Source organism: Ambystoma mexicanum, chromosome 11 (assembly GCF_040938575.1).
Source record: "Ambystoma mexicanum isolate Mex_15411 chromosome 11, UKY_AmexF1_1, whole genome shotgun sequence".
Taxonomy (NCBI): domain Eukaryota; kingdom Metazoa; phylum Chordata; class Amphibia; order Caudata; family Ambystomatidae; genus Ambystoma; species Ambystoma mexicanum.
The window spans coordinates 1,074,082,987-1,074,110,846 of NC_090934.1; the positions used below are offsets into that span (position 1 = coordinate 1,074,082,987).

Consider the following 27,860-nt stretch of genomic DNA (forward strand, 5'->3'; position numbering starts at 1 on the left):
GGAGTGTGCTGGAGTCGAAGTTGGAAGCGTAGCGTAAGCCTATGAGGAGGTTGTAGGAGACGACCAATGAGATGAGAAAAGAACAAACAAAGCCCTGAGACTTGAGATGTGAGCGAAGCAGATGTGGCGGTACAAGCAGTTGGCCACACTTGGGGCCTGATTCATGGAAGTGTTTTATAATGGCACAATCCCATAGGAAAACGTTACATCAATTAGGCCCTTAGACGCTTGGTGCTGCACACACAAGTTGCCGGTTCTGCCTCAATTACTGGCTTTTCCAACCAGCAGAGCCACCCAAGAACTCTTAGTAACTCACTCACAAACTGTAGGTTCTGCCTCATTTATTTGGCTTTTTTACAGCCCTGAGGAGACACACTCATACTCTTAGTATAACACACACCAACTTAAGGTCCTGTGTCCCTTTTGTTGGCTGTACCCAAAAGCCTAGCCACTAGGGGGTCACACACTTTTCTAAGTCTTGCCTTCTCTTTTGTACACACTTAAACAATCACTTGGGTGTCTGGTACTGCTGAAACATGTGCCTCTGTGTGGCATCCACCACTACCATGGGGATGCAGTTCCCTCTCGTAGAAAGTTGGAAACATGGACGACGAGATCAGAATGAGGCAGTCAAAGGACAGCCATCAAAGGTAAATCACTTGAATGGTTGGTCACACAAAACCTCATTATAAAACACAATATGTTTGCTTGCAAAGTGCAGTCGGTTCCAGAGGCGTAGACAGGGTAGAGTCTGAGCAGGCAAGGGGCACTCAAAATCTGTAAATGCCCAGGAGCATTGTGTGGGCATTTACAGATATTAATGTCACTGTGGTGGGCCCAACTACATTAGCTTCAGGCCTCACATGTTGGACAATCCTGGCTATGCCTCTAGTGGGCTCCTTCCACCAGATGAGTTTTGCAACCTGTTTTGCTGCTGTCCCATTGAAGCCTCCCTTGCAGTCTTTTCCAGAAACATCAGTTGTCAGTCTGAGGATGGAGGGAGCAATATTCAACTGCACTACCAGTGTCCGCACCCCACACAGTGCATGAATGGATGCCATCATTCCTTAACCATAACCCACTGTGAAATTGCATCCCCTCTTCTTTCTCTGCTTCAGTTATGGTTCATGCCATTCAACCAACACAGATTCCTTTACTGCTCCTTTTTTCTGGCGTATTGTACTTCCTTTGTATTATTTTTGTAATTATTCAAACTCTAGCATGAGACACAAAATCAATGGCACATGAGTGTACTTTAAATTAACGTGGAGTGCATTCACTAATAGGCAAGCTTAAACCGGAGAGGAGATATACTTATATTGTCATAAATCAAATTTAGTTCATTTTGCATGTGTTGGGGCCATTATTTAGACAGGAATGTGCACAAAGCAAGTTTTGGTGAATGAGTGCACCTACACAGGGATTTCTTGCTACACTAGGATGAAGGTCCAAGCTGACCTATAAGGCAACCTGTACTATTCTTCGAGGGTTGGGAATCGAGATCATTGGTAGGGGCCACAGTGTTACTTTCAGTTATGTTACAATGAGAGGTGGGATCATAATGTGTTCACCGTCTACTCAGCAAATTACCCAAATACATAAATAGGAACAAAAATGTTATTTTTGTAAAGTGCATTATAGGAAAAAAAGATGGCAGGGCCATCATACCGTTCTATCCTCTCCTTCATCTTCATCCTGTTCAATCTCTCTGCTGCCTTCGACAGGGTAGATAGGCCTCAAAATGTTCATGGGCCACTAGCAATTGGCTAATGATACCGGACTGTTAGCAAGTAGGAAATGGTGGTTTGCATGTATGTGGAGAAATGAGGGGGTGAGATGGATTTCTATGCCTGGTATTGGCTTGAAATATATACCCCTGTAGTAGTAATCATTCTCCAGCATGGGGTCTGGCATGGATTCACAGTTACAGGTAAGTAACTTGTTCCCTCTCTCCATCAGATCCTCCCCTATCTCTGCTTAGGGGACATTGTCCTCCTACCAGTCTAACCCCTCTTTTTCCATCTTGTGCAATTCTACCTACTCCTCCCCCAATTCCCTTTCAGTGTTTGTTCCCCAGGGATCAGTCCTGAAATAACTCCTTCACTTTCTATGCCTCTTCCCTTGTTAAAGTCAATCCTTTGGTTTCCAATACCACCTCTTTGCTGGTGACTCATTGTTTTCTCGTTTCCCTCCTCTTTTTTTAAAAAAAAATATTGTAAAAATATATTAGTTTATCACTGACTTCTTCTTACATTTATCATCTCATATTGTCTTCAGTTTCCAATCAAAAAATTAACACCACTTCCATCGCCCGAAAGAAGAAAACCCCATCAAATGAAAACATTTGGTTGAGCAGTTGCTACTAACCACCGGTCTAACTTTCCCCTCGAGTTTCTACACAGCTTATCACCGCAGTTTGTACCTCAGGTGGTTTTAGTATGTTATCAAAATAGTCAACTACTGAACGTGTGCACCTAAAACTCCCATCCGATATCATACGTGACCACCACGTGTCCATGTCATCATTTAGTGGGGCAAGATTCCCTAAAAACAGATATCTCTTTACTTTTAATGCTTCGCATGATGCGCCTAGATGTTTAAGGGATTCCTCTTGGCGCAATATCGACACAAATTGTCACTAACATCTGAATTATGTTTTAATAATCCCGTTTCCTTTGCGCCATACAAATTCAATCTTAACCATTAGAATTTGTCTCGATTGTAATCCGAGGGAAACATTTCCATGTATTTTGGCAGGCTGTTCATGGCTCTTAACTCGCCACCAAGGTTTAGAGCTGTCATTTGCCTCTTTTGTCTTGCGTTGTGATCCAGTCTCTTTCTGTTTTTTCTTTACAGCACATGGGTTAGTCAGTAACATGTCAATATCGATGTTCAAAATAGCCAACTGGGCTTGTATTTTTCCCCCTCCATTGCCCATCACCACTTGTCAGACTGATCTCTGCCCTAGTACTTGGACTTCTGCTCTAGTCTGATGTTCAAGCTCCTCTCTACTCGTTACTCCCCTCTGACCAAAGCTTCCCCCCTGCCCTCTGAAACCTATCCAGAAACTCCCCCATATCCATCCACAGATTCCTCTCCCTGGTCTGGCCTACAGTACCTTACTGAGTGCATCTCTTTACTCTCCCTCTCGTTCTCTGTACTCCTCTACTATTCTCACTCTTTCAGGGCCCTTTGCCTCCTCCACTTCTGCTCTTTCTTCCGACTTGTACCCCACCACTCGAATGCCCTGCCTCTAGCCACCAATGCAAGCCCAACAAAACGGACTCTTGCTAGCTAGCAAAGAAGCATCTTCTACCTCCTCGACACCTATGATGCGCGCACTCAGGAATGTCATTGTCAGTATCGTTTACCAGGCCCTGCATGTTCATTCTGTTTGTCCCCCTAATGTGTCTGGTCTACTACGTTCCTTATTCCACCATCACAAAGCTTACCCACGAAGTCAGCCCTCATTACAGGATTGCCTCTGTCATCTGATACTCTGTCCTATGCAAGTTATTTCTGTTCAAAATGACATCTTGTCATTCTTCATAAATATAAATTCAAATGATGGGTTAAGGTGTATTACTCTCTCACTCCGTGCCCGTCAGATCAAGGAGTTTTCATCGTGTTTGTTTAATCCTTCGCCCACTGTTCAGTAATAAAATGCTTTCACGGTTAATGTTGGCACACTTGTTCCACCTGCATCTCGTAATTCTATCCGAAAGCTAATACATTGCTCCCATGCAAATGAACAGCTCGTTTTACCCAAGGAAACCCGTGTGAAACTGCTCTTCTCTGGAACATTGCAATTTATGAAATGTGTAAAGGAGCCACTTAGAATTCCATGCACTTCGTAGCTAGTCCTTCCCATTTAGATTCAAATGCTAGGCAGAGGCCCGACTAGGCCAGGTAGCCTTTCATAGCTTATTGATGGTCGTGTTATTGCTTTGTCCAGCCTTAGCCATGTTCATTGGTTTTGCAGAGCAGCTTACTACGAAGTTAGCTCTACTTCCTAGTAATCCTGGTGGCTTATCGTGCATGCCTTCATTAAATACATACACAACCCACCCCCTCCCTGGAGAACTCGGATACAAGTAGAACATATAGTCCTTGCTCGCTCGTTCATATAAATAAACTGAGCCCTGTGATGAGATCACAGCTTGAGAGGCTGGGCAACGAGGACTAGGAGACTCTGGGATCCTTGATGCTGGCGCAATAGGCTGTACTTTGTGTCCATTCCCAGCCTCGTCTGTCATGTATTCAATAGCACCCTAAGGGTCCAAGACCCCCCAACGCACAGGCAGAGGAGAAAAACATGTGGAGTTAAGGAAATGCTGGGTATGAGCCTCGTGGTGAGCCACACTTGAGCATCAAAGAATACCAGATGACAAAGGAAGACAGGTGCTCATACCTAGCTCGTTGGGTGGAACTGCAAGCCAGTCCGGACCAAGACAAGGGGTTGGGGGGTTGGGGGAGAATGCAGTCATTTCATAGAGGTAAGTGTTCACACAAAAAGTGACAGCAGCAGACTCTTGTAACGCATTCCTTTTTTTGGGTAGCCATAAAGGAAGGGCCGCCTGACTCCAAACCTGGTGGATGGACCATACATCCTCTGGGTGCAAGGATTCGCAAATTGTATGCAAGTTGTCTGCAGCACAAGTATACACACATGGGACAGTCGAAGTTTGCTCAGGTCCACGTCATCATACGTGTGGCTCCTGATGTGTATCCACCCCATTACAAACTCAGTTACAATCCAGCATAGAGTACAAATGGAGGACATGGGAGTTAAGGGACTGTTGGCGAACATGAAGTTAGGCAACCAGAAAAAATAAGCTAAAGAGAGGGTGGAGAGGACTCTAAGGGTGCAAGAGTGATGAGGAGGAGGAATATAGAGATGAGGAGGAGCGAGGGAGATGGTGAAACATCAAAGGAGGGGCGAAGAGGAGGAGGAAATTCATAGGAGAGAGATTGGTGGGAAAGTACTGAACATGGAGAGGGAGTGATAAGGAGGCGGTCAGACATCTGATGGGAGAAGACCAGGAGGAGAGAAGGGAGGGTATGCACTGGGGATAAAGGGAAAATAGTAGAGCTCTTTAATGCCTTGGTCAGAAAAGCGTGGCTAAGCTAGCAGGGAGGCGCTGGTGCTAAACTGAAGATTTGATTTGGGAATTTGTATTGTGCATATACCTAAGGAAGCAAGCAGCATCTAGGCTAATATCTAGTATGTAGCAGGAAGAAAGGAATACAGTACAACAGCTATATACAAACCAGTGCATTTTCAGTTGCTTCCTGAAAATAGCCAGGGACTCGATCTGTCACAGATCGAGCGGGAGTGAGTTCCAGGCATGGGGACCAGCCACTGAGAAACGCCTATCCCTCTCCCCCCCTCCACCCCCCCAACAAGTGCTTTTTGAAGGGGGGAATTACCAGAAGGCCTTGATCCATAGATCGCAGGGAGCGCGTAGGATTGTAAATCATGATGTTTGATGTTAAATATGCTTGCGCCAGGCCACAAATCCATCTAAAAACTAGGCACAATAGCTTAAACTGTATCCGCTGCTGGACCGGCAGCCAGTGAAGACTTCTGCTAAACTCTGAGACTGGTGATTTCTCTTGTAGAGAGAAAAATCATACATACGACTGAGTTTTGGGCCACTAAAAGGCGCTGTAGTTGATATTTTGGACTGCCCTCGAGGAGCACATTACAATAGTCAGCGTGACATTGGTGAGAGTACCTACCACCGCCAATCGATCACGCTCAGATATGAAAGGGAGAAGAGGTTTTAAAAGCTTCAATTGGAAGCATGCAGGCTTAATTATCTTCACTTGCAACCCAAACTGGACTATCAAATAAATGCATCCTAGGTTCTTTACAGATTCTGTGTATTTGGAAGCAATTCCAAAAAGTGTAGGACAGGGGATTATCGGAAAAAGCTTTGCCAATTTATATTTGGAGCTAAATACAATTTCCGTCTTATTAATTAATAGCTATGCGTTTGATGGGGGAGGAGGGCTGTTCATGTGGACCATTCCCTAGATGATTAGAAGAAGGTGCTCTGCTCGAGGGGCACTCCGTTAGCCTGCCGATTTGAAACAATCAAGGCACTTTGCCCCCTTTCTAAGTATTATCTGCAAAAAACATGTATGGATTTAGTTTTGGAAGGAAACCTTATGTTTACTGTTTTGTAATACAAACATAATGGGGGAACACGAGTTATAAACACAGGATAAGAAATAGTCTCCCTTCTGTGTCCATAGCGAATACAAAAGCGGATATTAAATTTGGCACAATCACATTGAAAAATAAGGATGAAAGAATTTACACAACACCAGATTGTGCTGTGACAAATCAACAACTGTGGTGTGAGAGGAGGCACTATGCAATATGACATGAAAACAGAGGCTATAGGGACAAAATAGTCCTCTTTCTGTGACCAGTTTGGGCACAAAGACACACTAGTCCTTTTTCTATGACCGCAACAGGAAGCAAATAAATATAAACAAACGCGGCGGCAGAGGAACAGAGCAATTGCGAAAGGAGGCAGAATCAGGACGCACAGCAGAAATAAACTTTAAAAAAAAGGTGTGTTTGACATGCGTGTTCCCAGATAAGCTACACGTTGGTCTCTATATATAATCAGGCAAGACCATAACGCGCGCTGCAGTATAGACATCCAGCCAAAAAATATGCTGCGTTGGGGAACACTAGAGCGCCTGGGACATGCTTTAGGTCATTTTGAGCATGTAAAGGAAACGAAATGAAGACTTGAACTTTAATACAGGACACAGTGGAAGATAATACACAGTATTCAATTTTTAAAAAATGAAATACTTGTAAAACGAATGGATAGTAGACATCATTTACATACCAGCATGTAATTCTGAAGCTAGATAGAAATGTGACTCTTTGTCTAGAGAGCTCGAATAAGGGAACAGAGTAGAATAGATCCAAATACTAGGCATTTACCCGAATTTATCCGAGTTTGTTGCACCTCTCATAGGTCACTGGAAGAGAACCAGTTGAGAGTGGCAGAAGCTAAAAACCAGGGAAGACCAAAGAGACTGGAGAAGAGGATTGCCCACATTATAGTGGCTGCATACAGAGCACAAATATTTACAGTAGGTTTATATAAATTAGCTGCTGTAACAAGTTTTCCAATCAAGATATTTTGCTGAATGGTAACATTTTGGGTATCGTAACTGTTTAGATCGTGCCATCTTGGGGGAAAAAAGGACCCATACAGAAATAGGGACTAAAGCCAACATCTGAACTATCTGCGCCGATTGATAAGTGCAGGTGAGTCAGATCATGACTAGTGATGAGTCGGTGCCTATATTAAATATATTGAAATAACGAGAGGGGTGGCACAGAACTGAGAGTGTTTTTAATTGTTTTGTAGGGACCATGGCTCACCCTCCCATAAAAGACAGCACATAGAAGGGTTGCTGTCTGTTCGTCCTGAAGAAGGTTGATATATGAAGACCCGGATAGTGGTCAAGGAACAACCGAAACACGTGTAGACATTTGGAATCTGTGAGATTAACATCTACACAGACGGGTTGACCGAGTAACGGACCTGAACTCAGAAAAATCATAATGGAATAACTGTTGTATCTAACCAAAGAGGGGTAGAGAGAGAAGATAGATAGTATGAATGGAATGGAGAATGAGAGCGAATGAGCGGTAGTATATTTTGATATGTGAGCTTTGTTGTATTAGAATGAATCTGGATGCAACACAAGTTCTTTGATAAATTAGTTAAAAAAACTTTTGAAAACATTTGTAGAATGTATTTTGTATATTTAAAAAAAAGTGTATGACACAATAAAACTGATTGCATTGATCGAATAATCTGAATCATTATTGGATATTTATTAAAAAATATTAATACAAGAGATCACCCCTCTCCTCGACCGGTCCAATATATATTGTTTCACATAAGCCAGACTGGTAGGGATCCAAGATGTTATTAGCTTCCAAAAGAATTCTTGCTGGCCATAACAACCCCGCAATGGGGAGATAGTTAGTGAGGACTTTATAGTCCAGAACAAAGGTGTCAAATAGGATTTCTTTACTTCCTACTTCTCCTGGCACAAAACCATTGCCAAGTGATGCATTCACAAACATCTGAATGGGTTCACGCCATGCCTGTTGTTTGCCAAATATGCTGGAATTGGATCATATGTAAAGTTAGTGGGTTTGAAATAAGAAAGTAGTTCCTCAATGGTTTCTTTTCCCACCAGTGAGAAGTGAGAGAGGGAATCAATTGGGCGTCGATAAATTCTAATCTGTTCCATTTTGTTATGAAAAAAGGTGTTAATCATTAGCCAGCTTCTGGATGGGTGGCATGCATGTGTTCATACAATTAGGGCTTGAAACATTCCTAATAACCATAAATAATTCTGTAGGTCTATTTCCTGCAGAATGTATTTGTTTTTGTAGACTCAGAGCTTACGCCAGCGCAATCTCATTCTTATAGGTTTTTAAGGCTGATTTAGCTATTATGTGGTCTGCAGTGGCTCTAGTCATGAGACACTTTTTTCATTTTTCCGAAATCAGCTCTGACAGAGCTGTAATTTGTCATTAAACCACGGATTCCTTTTCCTAGGTGTCAATTTAGTGTTTTTTTATTTACTGGGGAAATGTCACAGTTCGCTTGCTATTGTCTCGTCAGATTTGTATAAGCATCAGCACCAGCCGTAACATCGTATGTAGTAGATGTATGACTCAGAAGGCCACTGTCAGAGATGCAATCCAAATCTTTTTTCCCACTGCGAGATTTCGAGTAAGGGTTACTTTATGTTGTAAAGTGCTTGCAATGTATGCATGTGAATGAATACCTGAGATAATGTTGGTGTGCTGTCACAGAATGTTTGTGTGAATGCTGTGTCAAGGTTCTAGGATTGAGCAGTTGGGGGAATCCAGCCTGGGTGATGGGACCCAGTGGTTCGCTGTACCATCTTATAAAGTAACTACAATAAAGCCTACTTGAAGAACCTTATCCGTGTGTCAAAGGAACCTGCTTTGTAACGCTTCTAACAGTAGCCAACTCATTTGTGCATGTAAAGCGAACCATGAAATGGTCTGACCAACTCACCGGTTCATTATCCACACCTTATAGATTAAGCCCTCTAAACAATATGGGATCTAGACAGTATCCACTTTTATGTGTGGGGAGACCCAAAAGAATACAAAGATTGTGTGAGTCCAGAACATCATTTAAGTGTTTACAGTCACTATCATCTGGCTCATTACACCATATATTTAAATCACCCAAAATGATACGTTTTGAGTGATTAATTGCTTCAACCCCAGGTAAGTATACATAGTATTCAGGAAAGCAGTGGCCGATCCAGGGGGTTTGTAACACAGGATTAGTTTGAAAAAATCATTAGGAGTAAACTGGCAGGAGCAGGCCAGTACCTGGGAGGCACTGTCCCAGCTCAAGGTGCAAATGTTTTGAATTTCTATGTGTCTCTATATATAATAGCAACTTCGCCCCCCCCCCTTTTTGTTGTTCCATATTGAGCCACTTTATCAAGTAATTTTCTGGTACCAAAAGGTGAAGGTGCAACAGACAGGATGCAGTAAACCAAGACTCAGTGATTATGAAAATGTCAATATCGTGAACTTTAATATAGTAATTTGTTACAACAGCATTCTTAATTGCTGACCTAGCATTGATTAAAGCCATTGTATAAGTCATGACTGCGGCGTCAATGCCTGGCGTAGGTTGCGTCCACACGATATTGGCGCCTCTAAATTGTGTTCAGTGTACAGAGCATAAATGTACCTTGGCTTGTATCCCTAAGGGATAGCAATGCTTCTCTAGAGAAATAGTTCATTATGCTTCCTAATGGGCCATATCCGAGTACAGGACAATCAAATAGTCAGATTGACAAAATAAAGCGTAGCTAACCCGCAATTTACCGCAAGATGACTGGCGAGCGTTGACATGCCAACGCTATCGCTATACCAACAGGAACTACAGCTCTCATGGCAGTTGTAGTTCAATAAGGAACAGGTTGCACGTTCAAAGTAAAGGAACAAGTGTGGCGTTCAAGCTACACATACCTAAACCACAGTAAAGTTGGGAAAGTAGGTAATTTCACATCTAGAATTCATTCAATTCAGGTAAAGTTTTATAAATAGCTTTTTTTAAATAAAAAAAACAATGATCTTTTATATCAATACAAATATAAATCAAAACAATATATGATAAAAATCAGTGCGCATTAAAAATGCTAGTGCCTAATTTATCAGGAGTCTGTCAAATAGTGCTGCACAGTATTCAAGGGAAGTAAAGTAAAACCTGCATAAGGATTATTGGAGTTGAGGAGGTGATCCTAGTCCAAAAGTCGAAATTGATGTACATCCGAAACCAGACAGGAGCAAAATGGTTTCAGTACCCTGGGGTCCAACTGTTCATTCAGTGTCTGACTTAAAGCACCAGCGTGGTGAGTACTGCACAATCAACCCGAGGCCTGACAACGCCTGCACCAGCAGAGAAGTATTCAGTGCACTAAAAAATCCCACAGATTGTGCAACTTCTTGAATCAGCCGGTGAGAGTTGGAAGGACTGAAGACAAGGGTCCTGAAGGAAGTGTAGGATTTGGAAGGACAACAGTGAGTTTTCTGTTAGGTTTCTACTCTGTTGGTTCAGTCAATCATAACCCTCTGCCGTTAGTCCCAAATGCCAACTACATTAATGGGGCATGTATATCGCAGAAAAAAAGGTAGGCTATTTATATTCTAATTTATATAATTGTTTTTATATAGATTTTAAGACACTCTAGAGCTATTCACTGTTTATCATTTATATGAAAATACCCAGGATGAGAGGGCTATGATAACAAGTAACTTTTCATTCCCCGTTGCCTGCACACAGTTTGGGTGCTGCTGGCACTTTTTGTCGACCCTCCTTTCCTGTTTTTTTTCCAATGGCAGGAAAAGGCACCTGGTTAGGCCGCCTGATATTACAGCAGCTTCTCATTTAAGGGTGTTTTTCCAGGAATCCTTTGCCCAGCGTATTATTTGTTGTATTGCTTAGTTTTATCAAGAGAGAGGAAATCTGTGGGAGCAAGGCATCCGTTACAAATAGACATTCTGTTTTCATACAACCACAATCTGCCTCAAAATGTAATTTCGTAATCAATTAAAAATTACCCACAAAACAGTGCAGGGTTAGGGGAAGGCCTAATCGGAGAGGATGAGAATGATATTAAATAGGTTGCGGTGGAACCGGTGTCGTAAAAACAAGTGGCTGGTGTTTAACAAACAAATGATTTTCACACCGCTTGATTCCTGATGAACTAATTTGTAGCAAACGCCTGGATCAGAAAAAGCGAATAATTTGCTGCTGGTAGTTTTCTTTCTAGAAGAATTGACGCTCCTTCCGTAGATTGCTCATCAACCTTCCCCTCTTAAATTGTTTTCTGTGATTACTTCAACTTTGAATGCATCTTTCGAACCAAATAGGTCCCTTTTGTATAGTGGTACATTAGGTAATATGCTGACGCACGCAGTGCTTTGTGAAGTGACAAGAATGTTTCCAATTTTTTAGGAACTGGTGCGGTTTTAATTCTTGTAGTCCGATTGTGTGACAACAGGTGACTGAATTGAGGGGTCAATAAGCTTGTGAGCGTTTTGCCAGAAACTGGAGACCGTTGGTTGGTCTGTGGTGCCTTTTTTATTTGCAAGTGCTGAACTCCAGCATTTGGTTGTGCAAGACTATCTTTCTGTGGATAATTCTTCTCAGAGCAAGGAAAAGGCGTATGTTGAAGACTCATTGTAACTTGAGGTTGCCAGGATCTTGATAACAATGCAGTGGCAGTGAATTCCTGAGAGAGGAGCCTTGCTGATGGAGCGATCATAATTTGCTTGCTTATTGTACTGCTGGACTAACACGCATGGGATTCTTTACCTAGGCAACTGGTCGAGCAATAGTACTGTGATAAAATGGCAGAGGTTTGACTATAGATAGCTTTGTGGGTCAGGCATAGTCTATAGAAGTCAAGAAGCTGTTTTGTTGGCGGCTTGTATGAACTTAAAGGCCCAAATGATATGAGTATTTTCGAGCCAAAAATGAGGCTGCCCGCATTGGTCTGGGCTCTTTGTGGTTTCTGCAGCATTTTGGCAGGGAGACAAGCATGCATTCCATTACGGTAGTAGGAGTTGGAGCTAACTTGCAGTGATCAGGGCAATTCATTGAGGAACAGGGTGGCTATTCCTTTAAGTGTTGCTGTCTGTGATGAAGTCCCATACTGGAGGCTGGGTGACAGGACTAGGGCTACTTTGGGGACGGGAGCCACATCTGGTCAGTGATGCAGGTCCAGCAGTAGGTAAACAGACAATCCCCCAAGCTCTCCAGTCCATCACTAGCATTGTGTAAGATCCCTTCCAAGAACCATAACAAAACCTGTCCGAATAGAACTGCCCAGACTAGGAATGTGATGCACAATGAGAATACTCCCATAGAGGCTAGTTGCCAACAGGTCAAGAGACAGAGCTCTTGAGTAAAGGTCAAAAGATGGTCAAAAGGGCATAGTCAAGACTCCCTCCATAAACTGACAGACTGGTACGGTTCCCCATTCAGCAGGGAGAGAGCCCAACCTTTGAAAATCAACATGCATGTCCCTATATCTTTTTGCCCACAGGTAATTAAGCCCCAGTTACTTACAAAGACTTATGATTTTGGATATTGTATTGTATTTTGTTATTTATACAGCGCTCTTTCCCCACTTGTGTGGCCGCAATGCGCTTTTTCCTTGGTTGGAACGCCCTTGGTGACCGTAGTCGTCGTGGTTAGAGATTCTAGGGGAGGTTAGATTAGATGTGTGTGTGCATGTTTGCCATTCTAAGTCTTCGGTGGCAGGCAAGACTCGACTAAGCAGCCCAGTAGAGGTCAGGCACATGGGTGGGTGCTCTGGAGGTATAGAGAGAGATTGCTGTTTTCGAAGAGAGTCTGTGAGGCCAGCTATACCAGGTTCCCTTCGGGTGGTGTTCGCTGTATGCTAGTGGCAGAGGTGTTGGGGTACGTCAGGTGTTTTAGTCTGGATGGCTATGTATGAAACTCAGCCGGATGGGGTTAGCCGTAGATGTGTTCCATCGTGCTTCGATGTTTGGCCGTGCCTACGGCCTGTACACGCTAGTGGTTTGAGCTTTACGTACCATAGGCTGCGAGATTGCTTATTTATTCAGGTTTAGGAGTGAGCGATATGTACCGTAGGCTGCAAGATTGCTTATTTGTCCAGGTCTAGGGTTGAGAGTCCCGTAGCAAAAGGCCTAGGTTTCATGCTACATCTGGTATCGGCGTATAATAAACGGAGACGGAGTCAAACCCAAAATAGCAGAATCCAGCACAGCGGGAGAAGGCCCATGTTTCACAGTGCAAAAATGTATGCCTTTGGCAAACCTAGTTCGAGGCCACACCCAGATTTGAGGATTCTGTATCGGGGAGGTCTGGGTGCCACCTTGCAGCATGATTCATCATACAGTAAGCCAAAGTGGAGACTGCACTTAAAATTGAGAGTACTGTGTGGTGGGCATGCGGCCCAGGTATTGAGAGTACTGTGTGGTGGGCATGCGGCCCAGGTTTCGCAGTGCAGGTCGTCTCCACATATAATGAACAGATGGAGGGGGCCACCCCTAGATTCGTGTAGGTGGAAAGGGGCATGGGTTTGGAAGGACGTAGGTTTCAGCCTATTGTAGAGTAAGAATCCGTAATGTCACAGTCACCGATGCGTTGTTGTACCGAGCTTGGGTATAGGTTTGTGGTGGGGGGAAGTGGTAGTGTTGGGGGCTTCTCGAAAAGAGTGATGTAGGTTAGCAGTGGCAGTGAATGGTTGATGGTGTGCGTGTGCTAACCCAGGCCACTTATCTCATTGTTGGTTGTGTCTCATGTGGATTGGTGGGTGCGGGTGCGGTGAGTATGATGCAAGTGTGGCCAAAGCGAAGGCTACTGACTTGGCTCGGGCGCTTGTGTGTGAATATTATTGTGAATGGGTTGATGGTGGATTAGGAGAGCCAGAACGAAAGCTGCTGGCTTACCTGGGGTGCTAGTCAGCAGGCAGTGTTGTTGAGCGGTATGTGGTGGTGTGTCAGGTGAAACTGCTGCAAGAGCTGCCGGCCCCTAAATTACGATCTAAATTGATGGAGTTTTAGTGGGGTATCCCTGGGGAGAAAGTTGAAAACAGATTGTCATGCCTAGATATTAATATGACATGTGAATCATTTTTCAGAAAAGGGGCAGATCTGATAAAGGAAATCTGTGACAAATATGCACCACTCAGACTTAAGACAGCCAAAAATTCTAAAACTTGGTTTAGCCCAGCATTGAGCCTAATGTGTAAATGGGTTCGCCAGGTCAACAAACTTTGGAGGTCCTCTAAATTGGATGAAGACCCAGAGAAGGCCACAGTCCGTTTAAAGCAATATAAAAATGCCATTTCAGTGGCAAAAAAAGATTTCCTTCAAGAAGAAATCAAGTTAGCAGGCAATCAGTCCAAGGCCTTATTTGATGTAGTATCAAGGTTTAGGAATCCTAAATGTATGTCAGTACCGACCGCCAATTCACAGGAACAGGTCAATAAGTTCAGCAATTTTTTTGAACAAAAAATTGTGGATATTCAGAAGAATATTAATGAAGTAATGACTACAGAAGAATGGGGTGATGTTGGAGAAGAGAAGTAGGGATAGAAAACCAGAAGAAGGAAACAATACAGGCCCTTATAACTCAACTAAAGCCTACAAAAGATCTAGCATTTCCCATGCCAGCCTGCACTGCCATCTGCCTGGCAACTAATCTCACCCCATTTGTCACAACTTTTGTGACTAAATCACTCACAGAGGGCTATGTCCCATGCGCACTCAAGGGTGCGTTGGTAAAACCTCTATTGAAAATGCCTAACCTAGACCCTATGGTACTTAAAAACTACCGCCCGGCAGCCAATTTATGCTGGCCTACCAAAATTCTGGGAAAAATTGTCTGCAATCAATTCCAGCAGTTCGTTGATAGTACAGACATCTTGGACGAACATCAATCAGGGTTTCGCCCTAATCATGGGACAGAAACTGCCTTACTAGCAATCCAGGATGACCTACTGGAAGCCGCAGACCGGGGAAGCAATTCAATATTGTTGATGCGGCGGCGTTTGACACAATCAACCATAAGATTATACTCCAATGGATCAGAAACATCGGCAGAGCAGCCAAAGGTGTGGTGGACTGGTTTGACTCCTTTTTACAGTACAGAACTCGGCAGGTGATACTGGGAGCATTGCTCTCAGAATGAATACAACTGAGGTGCAGAGTCCCCCAGGGGTCAGCACTTTCACCTCTGATCTTTAATCTATATATTTGACCACTGTTCGACATCTTGAGGAAACACGGTCTACGATTTCACTCATATGCCGACGATACACAGATCTATGTGGAAACAGACAATCTGTCTGAGGCCTTTGAGTTGATAGACCGATGTATGCAAGATAAAAAAAAATGGATGGCCTGCAACCAATTACAGCTAAATGCAGGCAAAACAGAAGTAATATTATTCAGATCGGAGAAGAAAAATAGAGAGGAAGACACAAATATCACTCCACAGATCTTGGGAGTGAGTATTCCGTTCTCAAAGAAAGTGAAAAGCCTCTGGTGTATCTAGCAAGAAAATCTGGCCAGCGAAGCCCAGGAAGGGGCAAAAGTAAAAGCAGTATATTATTCCCTGCGCCTGCTTAGGTATGTACTCCCCTTTTTAATACCTCAAGACTATCCAGTAGTGGTGGGAGCTTTGGTAAATTCCCACCTTGACTACTATAATAGTCTTATGACAGGGATCCCTGGGAAACAAATGTCAAGACTACAGAGGGCCCAGAATGCAGCAGTATTTTACCAGCTGGGTAAAAGAGATCATGTGTCCACAGCCAGGAAAGCACTGCACTGGCTGATGGTGGAGGACCGCATTAAATTTAAGGTGGCATGTCTTGTGCACAAGTGCTATCTAAACTCGCACCCCGATATCTAAATACCAGAATCCTCCACTATTACCCATCCGGAGACCTCCGATCAGGAGATAAACTCCTGCTATGTGTTCCGAGAACAAAACGCATCTTTAAAGGCGATAGGAGGGTCTCTGTGTTTGGGCCTAAGTTGTGGAACCAGCTGCCCTTGGGCATCCGCTCATGCAACACATTGGTAAGATTCAGAAAAGAACTGAAAACCTTTCTATTTAAATGAATCTATCCTTTTAGGGCTACTTCAGGCTCCCACAGCGGTATATTCAATCTTTAGTTAACATCTGTGCCCGAATGCAGTTATCTGTCTGGTGCGCATGAGAAATCATTCTAATTCAAATCCACAGGGTGCAGTGGATAATAAAAATGTTGGCATTTATATAGTGCTACGAACCCTCAGGTATCTGAGAGCTGCTTATTATTACCCACGGTGTGTGGTGCTCATTTATCGACCTCGGAAGGATGGAAGGCTGAGTTTGGCCTTGCCGGGACTCGAACCTGTGTTAGCAAGCTCTGCACGGGTGTCAAAGCGAGCGCTCTACTCGCTGTGCCACTTGACTGGCTATTTAAGGGCCTTCCTGAATTTAAGGTGATTTTCAATGGTGCGAATGTGTAAGGGGATCGAGTTCCAGATAGTTGGTGCTTGTACAGAGGAGGAGCCGCCAAGTCTTATGGGGATCTGAGGTTCCTGTGGGGTTAGTAAGGGACAATTTTGTCTCTCAGGAATTCGGGCCAGTGTTGTGGATTGCACGATGGGTGATACACATGGCTTTTAAAGTGGTGCGTGAGGCAATAGGGAGCCAGTGGAGGACTCTCAGGTGGGGCTGATGTGTTCTCTGGCAGGAAGGTTAATGAGCAGGCGTGCTGCCTTAATTTGGATTCTTTGAGTTTCCGTAGTTGGGATGTGGGGGCTCCTAAGTAGAAGCAGTTTTTGCATAGTCAAGGCGGGAGAGGATGATGGAGTTGATGGCCGAGACACGGTGGGGATTGGTGAGGTAGGGGAGAATCCGCCTGATTATGCGTAAGTGAAAGAAACAGGTTTTGGATACGCTGGTGGTGTTGGGTGAGGGATAAATCTGAGTTGAATTCACATCCCAGGTTTTTAACCACGTTTGAAGGAGCCGGTGCTTGTCCTAGTGAGCCGGGCTAAGGGATTTGTTGGGGGATGAGTGAAGTTTCCCGCAGAGTAGGATTTCGGTTGTCCCAGGGATGAGGATGAGGCTGTTGGTTGTCATCCAGTGATCAATATCAGAGAGGCAGGATGACAGGTCCGGGCTGCCGTATCCTACGGAATTTGAGATTTTGAGGATGATCTGCGTATCATCTGCATAGTTGCAGCAGGTAAGATTGTACGAACAGATGATTGTGGGAATGGGTTGTATGTAGAAATTGAAGATTCAGTGACGTGGATGCTCCTTGGGGGAACACCTTTGCAAATTGGTCGAGGTGCATGATTTGCGACCGGTTGGAGATGAAGAAATCCACGAGAGGGCTGTGCTTTTGATTCCTAGTGTTTGTAGTCTGTCTAGGAAAATCATGTGATCAATGGTATCGAAGGCTGCGGAAAGGTCTAGAAGGATGAGAACCGTGCAGCCATCTGCGTCGGCTGTTCTTTTTAGGTCATCCCAGATGGAGACTATGGAGGCTTCTGTTCCCCTTAGTGGTCTGAAGCCTGATTGTGCCGAGTCTAGGAGATCATTTGATTCAGCAAATTCACCAAGCTGTTTGTAAGCCGCTCGGTCAATCAGTTTGGCGATGAAACGTGTATTTGAGATAGGTTGGTAGTTTTGGGGAAGAAGTGGGTCGAGCATAGTTTTATTGAGAATGGGTTTGGTGTAGGATGTTTTTAGAGCTTTCAGGAAAGATCCTGAAGTGAGTGAGTGAGTGGTTAGGGATTGAGCAAGCAACGTTACCTGCACAGCTGGCGATTAGTATTTTCTTGAGCAATGTGGGTGGGCATGGGTCTTCCGGAGGGCCTAATGGGCGGCTGTCAGATACAGCGACAGGAATTCTTGGTGGATGAGTGGAGAGAAAGAGTCAAAAGAAGATTGTAGTTGGGGTGGTGTTTGTGTGGGGGTGCTGAGGGCAGGTTGGCGGTGGTGGTAGGATTTCTAGTTTGGCTGTGATGGCGTTGTCTTTCGTTGGCGGCATTATAGAAGTGGAGGGATAGGGTGTCGCATAAGGCTTGTGAGCTTGGGATGGTAAGGCAAGAACATGAGGGTGATTTGAATTCTGCTATGATTTTATGTAGTTCCCGATTTGGGTTGCAGGCATTTTGGATTCGGTTCCCATAGAATGATTTCTTGCTTTTTCTGATTTCCGATCTGTAGGTTGTGGTTTCCTGCTAGGCCGGTTTTGTTTTGGGCTGAGGGGTCGGTTCTCCATGGCCGTTCCAGGCAGTGCTTGCGAGTTTTGAGGAGTTTGAGGTTGGGGGGAGAACCACCTCAGCGATGGTCCACATCTCTGAGGGATTTGAGGGCATTGCTAAGCCAGAGGTCGAAGGAGGCAATTGCCGGGGGATCTTCCGCTAGGAGGAGTGAGCTGAGGGAGTTGCGGAGTGGGAGTTCTATATCTGGGGTGATTACCACTTTGTTCCATAGTGGGAAGGTGTAGGGTGCTGTTTGTGGGGGATGTGTTGGATGTTGGCCGTTGACCACGGTGTTGAGTGGTATGGTGAAACAGAGTGCTGAGTGATCAGTCCATGACAGTGGGCACGGGGTTGGGTGGATATGTTTGTGGTGCTGAATATTGCATCAAGGGTATGGCCTCTCGTGTGGGTGGGAGTGGATGTCTGATTTTTCAGATTGAGTGGAACTAGGGTGTCTGTAAGAGACCTGGTCATGGTGTTTGATGGTGAGTCCAACCATATGTTGACGTCTCCTAGAATGGTGAGAGTTGGGTGTTGGATGAGGTTGGCGGCCAGAGCTTCTCCAAATGTGTCTGCAAAGTTTTTGTTATAGCCACGGGGCATATAGATGAGTAGGAAGCTGTGTGAGGTGGATGGTGCGAGTTGGAGTTTACCAGGAGGGATTCATAGTCTGTGGTGCTGGTGGAGGTGTCCTTGGTTAGTAGCTTGAGTTGGTCTTTGTGTAAAATTGCAAGCACCCCTCCCCTACAAGATCTGTTCCGAACAGTGAGGGTGTACCGAACAGTGAGGATGTAACCGGGTGGGAAGGTCTTGTGTGCGAGAGGTTCGTAGACCTCCGAGAACGAGGTCTCAGTAATGAAGAGGATGCCTGGGTTCTCTTCTGTGATGAGGTAGATGTGGATTTTGTTTTTTGAAACAGACCTGGTGTTGAAGATGGCTTTGTGGGTGGAGGGTGGGTGGTGTTTGGGGGGAGAGCTGTGTCTGCTGTGGGGAGAGGCAGTGGGTGGGGGAAGGGAATGGGGGATAAGAGTTGTGGGGTTGATGTAGTGTGTGGACAGGGGAGGGAAGGGAAGAGAGCTTGGACTGGGTTGGGTGGTGAGGTTTCGCTCCTATATTGCGGTGGTAGTGGGTTGTGTCAGAGAATGGGAGATGCAAAGGGGGTCATTGGGTGACTGCGGTCTCACCCTTTCCTTGCATTATGTGCTGTCGTGGGAGAGAGTGGGTGGTTCTCTGGTGAGTGGAGTGTTGGCTACAGCTGCTCTTGCTGCACTAAGAGAGGGGAAATGGGAGTTGGGAGTGGTCTGTAGTTGGTTGGGGGAAGTGTGAATGGGCTGATTGGGAGATTGTGTGTTCTGTGGGTGGGAGTTATCTAATCTGTCTCTCCATCTTGCTACTCTTCATTGTGCAGAGCGGGATCTGCGGGTAGGGGCAAGGGTGATAGTTTGAGGCCAGAGGGTAAGGATCGGGCGGGTGAAAGGGGGGGGGTGAGGGATGTCAATTGGGTGTGCGCTGTGGAAGGGGGGTGGGCTGTGTGGTAATGAGGGTGGAGAGAGGCTGTGGTGGGCCTCAGTGGGACTAGAGGTGCGCCAGGGGACTGCGTGGTTGTGGCCAGTGAGTGACATGGTGTCTCGATGACTGTTAAGGATTGGGGACTAGGTTTCACGATGCGGGTTGAGTGCTAGGTAGAAAGTGAGTACCTTAGTGTCTGAAACCAGACACTGCTATATATGAGGGTTGTGTAAGGGCCTACGCCTGACTAAGCAGTTTGTACACAAGACTAGGCACAACTAACTAACCATACAGATTGTGTATAAGACTAAAACACAGCTACCTAACAGGTCAGTTTGTTTACAGGGTTAAACACAGCCACTTCAGTCCCATACAGTGGGAAAGAGGCCCACACCCAACAATGCAGCTTGTGGACAAGACTAAGACACAGTTACTTTAATAATGCGGATAAGACTAAAGCTCAGTTACCTAACAATGCAATTTGTGGACAAGGCTGAACGCAGTTACCTAATAAAGCAGTTTGTGTACAAGACTAACACAGCTAGGATGGCGAGTCCTGTAGAGTGGGAGAGAGGCCCACACCTGACAATGTAGTTTGCTGACGAGACTAATACACAGTTACCTAACAATGCAATTTCTCTACAAGCCTAACACAGCTAGGATGGCGATTCCTTTATAGTGGGAGAAAGGCCTCCAGAACAGTTAGGTTTGAGAGTCCTGTATAGTGGGAGAAAGGCCTACAGAACAGTTGGGTACAATGCTAAACACAGCTAGCTAGCTAAACTCCAATTTGGGAGGGTGAGCGGGTTTGGGAGGCGGGAGAAAGGGGAAAGGAGCCGGAGATGAGCGTGAGAGCGCGGGGAACGGAGGGGAGGCTAACTGGCCCAGAAGAGCCCAATCAAATGAAAAGATACCAGGAGGGTCTCACAGGCCCCTGACTCACCTGCTCAGTCGCTTGGAAATGAAAAAGGACTTGCCGCTACGACTGAAAAGAGAAGTACTTTTGGAAAACCGAGGTGGTTTGCTAATCATGCCAAAGAATGCCACGGACACACCAGCGTTGGTTTCTGAGATCAAAGCACTAATGTGGGGGGGGGCTGGTTTGCTTAATCCTGCGCAAATTAGATAATCCTTAATAGGCCAGCTTTGTCAATGTGCACAGAGCCATGATCTAACTAGTGAAAGAATCTATCACTCACTGTAAGAGTAGAGGAGGACTTGACTCTTGCAGGGTCAGTGACCACATCAACAGAAAATCAAATCCAAGATGGCTGACCGCATTGAAATAACCATGTCTAGTGGAGTCTTCCTTGGGCCCACTAACAAATTGATATTGGATGACAGTCCCAGGAGGATAGCTCAGCGGCAGCGTGCTCGACTTGGAAACAAGACGGCACGAAGCAACACAGGTTCGATCCCTGGGTCCGCGCTTAGAAACCTCTGGGTATTAAGCGCTTTATAAATAATCTATCATATCATATCATATCCTCTAATTTCACCACATGCGAGCCAATTGTAACACTCGCCTGCAACTTTTGTCCACCTGAAATCCAAATCCCCCAAGCAATTGGGCACTGCGTGGGAAGTTCTGCATCAGTGTAAATGGGTGTGGAGTAGACAGTTCAATGTGGTAAATAGGAGTTGGGAGCATGAGATGAGATGGACCGTGCATGGCAGAGTGGCATGGATGAATGGTACAGTGTGAGAGGAGCATAGGTGGGGGGGTGAAGATGATCATTGCAGATGATGATGATGGGAGGCGATGAAGCGGAGAATTAAGGAGGGGAAAAATTAAAGGGGAGAGGAAGTGAAAAGTAGCATTAAGTAGGGGGGTTAAGAGGGTTGTGAGAAGACCAAAGAGAAATTTGGTGGAAAAGGGTGAGGAGAAAGAAAGGTTTGAGGGGGATGAGTGGAATGTTAAGTAAGAGAAAAAAGGGAGAACGTGAGGGTTTGAGAAGGAGATGTGTTGAAACATTAGAGAGGATAGCAGGCAAGAAAACATATTGAAGGGCACAATTCCTGCACTCCTGGCCCACCCGCATTCCCTTCAGTTTCTCACAAATCACACATGCACACCTCGGTCCTTCTTTCCTTCCTCATGTCATCGGCCGCCACTTCCTGGTCCTCACCTCAGTATGATGGGTCTCTCTCGGCCAAAACCTCAATTTGAGGACTTTCTTTTTTTTTTTCTCCTTGTGAATTGCAAATTTTGTAATCCTTGTTGGGACGACTGTTTTCTGTGTGTTGACTTTAATCGTTGCAGATGCTGCTGTTTAATGCATCATTTTTTTATTCCTCATGCCAGATGCCGGCCTGGTTGTCCCCAGTATTTCCTACGAATTGCACAAGAAGCTGCTTGCGGTGGCAGAGCGGCACGGGCTCTCTGTGGAGCGCCGGTTGGAGATGTCTGGAGTTTGTGCCAGTCAAATGGCACTTACGCTACTAGGAGGACCAAACAGGTAGAGAGCCCTTCTGAGCTGAGACCACACATTATTTGGAAGTGTTTGTGACTGGGTGAACGGGGACCTGAAATGATTTCTCCACATTCAATTCGCAAGTAGTCGCAGTAACCTTGCATTCCATTCCATTTTTTGAGTTTGTTGGCTTGGCACAGCAATCACAGTGGGGCTTAGATATGCTTTTTGAGATGAACTACCTTCTCTGAGCCCTCCTAGTTTTCTATTGATCTACTCCCTGTACCACCATCCCAGCCTAAAGGCTTGGCCCCTACTCTTGCACAGGCAAGCCCTCTCCTTCTCTTCAGGAGCTGTTTTGTACGGATACACGGATCCCCCTGCTACCTCCCCTGAGTACTCCCAAGATCCATGGGCTTGTCTTTCTGGTCCATTGGTCTATGGACCTTTTTAAACTGGAATTTCCCAACTTTTTCTTTTAACACAGACCCTTGATCTCACTTTGTGCGCCCCGTTACAGCTCGGATAGCACCTCTGTCATGAAGTTGTTGGCTTATCTGAGGTGTGCGGATATGTCTAGGCTGAAATATGTGCAAATGTCTGTAGACCTTGTTATACAGTATCATGCAGTTTTGAATATTGACTGATCTAAAGTGAATTCCTTCATCGCAATTTCTAATGCTTTATTTACTGTTTTTGTGTGTATAGGTTAACGCCAAAAAATGTTCACCAGCGGCCAACTGTGGCTCTGCTGTGCGGACCCCATGTTAAGGGGGCACAGGGCATCAGCTGTGGGAGGCACCTCGCCAATCATGATGTCCATGTCATCCTATTCCTTCCCAACTTTGTCAAGATGTTGGAGTCTGTGACCAACGAATTGAACCTTTTCAATAGGACCCAGGGCCAGCATGTGTGTAATGTGAAAGGTAGGAAGACCTGGGACGCATGGACCTTCTTGCTGATGAAACAAATGGACTTCTTTACAATGAAATGACGATTGAATAACTTACAAAGGAGTGCATTTCTGAATCTGTTGGTGCATGCAGCACACTCCTAGATAAAGTGCCTTTAATCAAGTGGGTGAAAGAAGGATGTGGGGCATTTGGATGTCACTAAATCCTTTATCACAGTCGTGTACCAAATACTTGTGAATGGCGTTTGCAGCCTTGGGAGGGGAGCTTTTGTGGTGAACTGGTGCAGATACTCTGGTAGAGGGAATGCAGAGTGCCACAAGGATAATGCCACAGCCAGTTTCTCTCCGTTACTTCCATAAGTGGTTTTGAAAATGGCCAGGTAGGCCTGTTCACAGAAGACAAATGTCTGCCGTATGGTTGATAACACGGAGGGGAAATTAGCAACCAGGCATGTTTCTAAAAGGCTACAGGTGATGCGTGGGAGCTTGTAGTTGGATCAGTGCAGAGTTCCGTTTTAGATTATAGAAACTCTAAGTAGTAGTAAAGGTTTAGGTCTCCTTTTAAAGCTTAGTACATGGGTTGGGTCATGGGGTATAACGTATAATGATGAGCTGATGGGCTAAACAATGACATGGTTAAAGGCAGACCAAGAGACAGTTGTGGTTCACGGGAAAGTCGCAACAAGCACAAATCTGTTGATACTTAAGACCTCACTGATGAGGCATCGTTTGGAGTTTTCTTCCAGTTCTCGAGTCTTCCCCAGCTGGGTACGCTCGGGGCACGGGCAAGATGACCGAGATTCTAATGGGGGCATGGCCTAGATCAGCAGACCTGTGACGAGGAAGCCCATCAATCATAGGAAGTATTGCCTGCAGAAAGAGAGTTCCTGCAGGAATGAATGCAGTGTGAAACGCAAGCCATTTTCTACAAAAGTGTGCGCTCGTGGGAAGTTGTGCTGCTTAACTATACTTGGAAGGGATTGTGTCCTCCGACATATTCCACATCTATGACAGTAATCACCACAGCTGTGCTGCTTCGGAAAATTTCCTGTGTCAATGACGTCGCTATGCCCCTTCGAGGACCTCCTCCGACGGCCAACGTCACTGGATGTTATATGTAGGACGCATGACAGCCCTAGCCTCAGTTCCGTTTTTTCCCTGAACATGTTCGCTTCGGAATCTCGGTGCAACCTCGGTTCTTCTACTGTTGAATCGGTTCTTCGTTCTTGGTTTCTTGAGAAGAATTATGTCTTCGTCTTCTTCTAATCCGAGGTCGGGCTTCAAGAAGTGCCGCGGCTGCAGTTCCAAGATGTCGCTTACGGACCCGCACGACGTCTGCCTGTGGTGCCTCAGCAAGGGCCACGCTACCGATGACTGTGACGAATGCCAGTCTTTGACGTCGAAGGCCTTGCGAGAGCGGAAGAAGCTATCTGTAGGTAGGGTTTCCAAACCCCGTAAGTCGAGATCTGCTGGGCTTTCGACCAACGATTCGAGGGGCGACTCTCTGCATCGGCGTAAGTCCAGGGGGTCTCGATCCCGGAGTGGTTCCCACCATTCCTCTGCCTCTTCTAGGCACTCGCAGAAGCACCGTCACCGGTCGCCTTCCCCGTCCTCGTCAGAGGACTCCGCCAGATCTCAACAAGCATTCTTCTCCGGCGGAATGGGACGCATTTCGTAAGGAGATGATGGCGATTTTCGAATCGCAGGGCTCCGTTCCAGTCCCTGCCTTCGAGTGAAGCCGGCAAGGAACGCGCTAGGGCCAAGGTGGATTGCTCTAGCCATGCCTGCTCTAGGTCCTGGTCCTCGACACCCTCGAGACCGTTGGAGCCTGTGAGGCCTTTGAAGAAGGCATCGACGCCGTCTTCACCATGTCTGTCGAGGGGCTCCCTCGAGGCTCCGGCTCCGACGAAGTCCATCGGCGCTGAGGCCGTCGAAGGACACGCTCAGGCTCCGGCCTCGAAGCCGTTGTCGAAGTCATCGGCACCTCGCTCGACGCCGATTCCGTCGCCGCCCTCGACGCCTTTTGTGGTGGCTTTACCGGAGGTACCCCGGAGGACAGTGGAATCTCCAAGGAATGCCCTGAATAAATTCAGGGAATTATTCCAGCCTTTGGATTAGATCTCGGAGGTGGATGAAGGGTCAGATGTTGCGGGGTTTGTTCGTCATGAGGTTCCTGACGAACTGTTGCCAGTGGTCTGGACACCTCCCCGGAGGTTGAGTTTGGCAGGCCTGAGCCTGGTACACGTGCCGAGTCTTCGTACAGGCGTCTCATGTCGAGGGTGACGGAGTACTTGGGGCGGTCTGCACCACCTGTAGATTTTCTGCGGGATGATTGACCAAAGTCCACCCACTGACCCGGTGTTGCTATTCCATATGGCCTTACAAAGAAGGGTGGTGGCGGCTTGGACTGCTCCAGAGAGTCTTCCGGCAGTAAATAAGTTGTTACCGAAAAAATACCGTCCAGCCAGTGGCGACCCTGGCTACTTGTCCACGCACCCCACTCTGGAGAGTTTGGTGGTACAGGCGTCTACGGCCCCAGCAAAACAGGTGGCGTACGCTACAATCCCTCCTGATAGGGACCACAAACGCTTTGACGGTTGGGCGAAGAAGGTATCTTCTTCTGGGGGTATGGCTTTAAAGGCAGCCAACTCTGTTTGTGCCCTCGCAAGATTCACACACCCTCTTTGGAATTGTGTATCTTTGGCGGCTGAACATATTCCGAAGGGGAGTAATGGGATGGTTTTCTTGCCCTCGTTCAGGATGGCAAGGATGCCATGTGTGAATCCGTTCAGTCGGGTCTGGACGTGGCAAACTGTGTCAGCTGGTCCATGGTGGCGAGCACCGTGATGCTCAGGTTTGCGTGGTTGCCGCAGTCGGGGTTTGCTTCTGATGTACAGTCCCGGCTTCTCAACATGCCCTTTGATGGTTTCCATCTTTTTAGTAGCAAGGCTGACGAGAGCCTTGAGAGGTTGCAGACCTCCAAAGCTGCAGCGAAGTTGTTCAGCGCTGCAGTACGTCAACCTCTGCCTTTTCATCCTAGGGGACAGTAATGGAGAGGAGGTTCCTTTCGATACTACTCTTCCTTTGGTAGATCGAGGGGAGCTACCAGTCAAAGGGGCCAACGTAGGAGTACCAGAGGTGGAGAACAAGGTACTAAAGGTGCCAAAGCCGCTTGGGCAGCTGCCTCTTTGCCCTCGGGCACTGCCGCAGCCGCTTCAGCTCAGTCATGAGGCCATGTCCCATGGTTCGCCGGTTGGGGGAAGGCTGGCGCAACATCTTGTGGAATGGCGTGCCATTACTTCAGATGTGTGGGTTCTGGAGATCATAGCCCATGGCTACTGTCTTCCTTTCCGGCAGAGGCCTCACGACAATCCACCAGGAAGCTCTCTTTGAAGAGTCCGGATCCGCTCTTTGCGCAGGAAATCAAATCCCTGCTGGAGGAAGGTGCCATAGAACTGGTGCCTGTAGCGTAGAGGAACAAGGGATGGTATTCCCCATATTTTTTGATCCCAAAAAAAAGACGGGGGATTGAGACCCATCATGGACTTGCGTGGTTTGAACAAGCTCCTCAGGACGGACAAGTTCAAGATGGTTACTCTCTCTCAAGTCCTCCAGGCCCTTCAACTTCAGGACTGGTTGGTGTCTCTCGACCTCAAGGATGCTTACTTTCATGTGCCGATTCATCCCAAGCACAAGAAGTACCTGAGGTTCGCGGTTGGTGACTCGCATTTTCAGTTTCGGGTCCTGCCGTTCTGATTGACCTCGGCCCAAGGGTTTTCACCAAGCTAATGGTGGTGGTGGCAGCGTATCTCAGGAAAGGGGGGGATTCACATCTACCCCTACCTGGACGATTGGTTGATCATCGGGCGCTCTCCCGAGCAAGTCCTGGATCATCTGTCAGTCACCTACCACTCCCTTCACAGGCTGGGCTTCTCCCTCAAATTAAAGAAGTCCCACTTGACACCTACCCAGCGGCTCCAGTACATCGGAGCAGTGCTCGACACATCCCTGGGGCTGTGTTTGCCTCCCCAGGTGAAGGCTCGTCACATTCTGCAGATGGTGCACAAGTTTCAACATGCTCAGAGTCTCCTGGCGTTCGAGCTCTTGAGGTTGCTCGGCCTCATGGCATCCTACATTCTACTGGTGCCAGAGGCCAGCTTGCGGATGAAATCTCTGCAATGGGCTCTCAAGATGCAGTGGTCGCAGTCCTCCGGCAGGATGTCGGATCCCGTTCAGGTGCTGCCCTCGGTTGCCCAGAAGCGTATGTGGTGGGCCTTCGAAGGCAATCTGATGAAGGGGGCTCCATTTTGGCTACCCTGGCCGGAGGTAACGATTGTGATGGACGCATCTCTCACGGGATGGGGAGCTCATGTCAACGAGTTGACAGCGGTCGTTGGTCTCCATCGAAGTCCAGACTCCATATCAATCTGTTGGAGCTGAGGGCCGTCAGGCTGCCCCTGAAGGCTTTTCTGCCAACTGTGCGGGGGTAAGAATGTCCTGACTCTGACGGACAGTACAGTGGCCGTGCACTACCTCAACAAAAAGGGGGGGGGCAGGGTCTCTCCCACTGTGAAGAGAGGCGATGCAGTTCTGGTTCTGGGCCATCCAGCAGGAAATTTCGATCTCGGCAGTTCATCAGCCGGAG

General features: G+C 46.4%; 1 protein-coding gene across 4 annotated transcripts in view; it reads left to right on the forward strand.

Moving 5' to 3' along the window:
* EDC3 (enhancer of mRNA decapping 3) overlaps positions 1-27,860 on the forward strand; it is a 787,882-nt gene that overhangs the window by 664,841 nt on the left and 95,181 nt on the right. For all 4 annotated transcript variants that reach the window (XM_069624321.1, XM_069624320.1, XM_069624322.1 and 1 more), the window contains exons 5-6: positions 22,194-22,347; positions 23,011-23,228. In XM_069624321.1, coding sequence (XP_069480422.1) covers positions 22,194-22,347; positions 23,011-23,228 — 372 coding nt within the window. The remainder of the gene's footprint in view (positions 1-22,193; positions 22,348-23,010; positions 23,229-27,860) is intronic.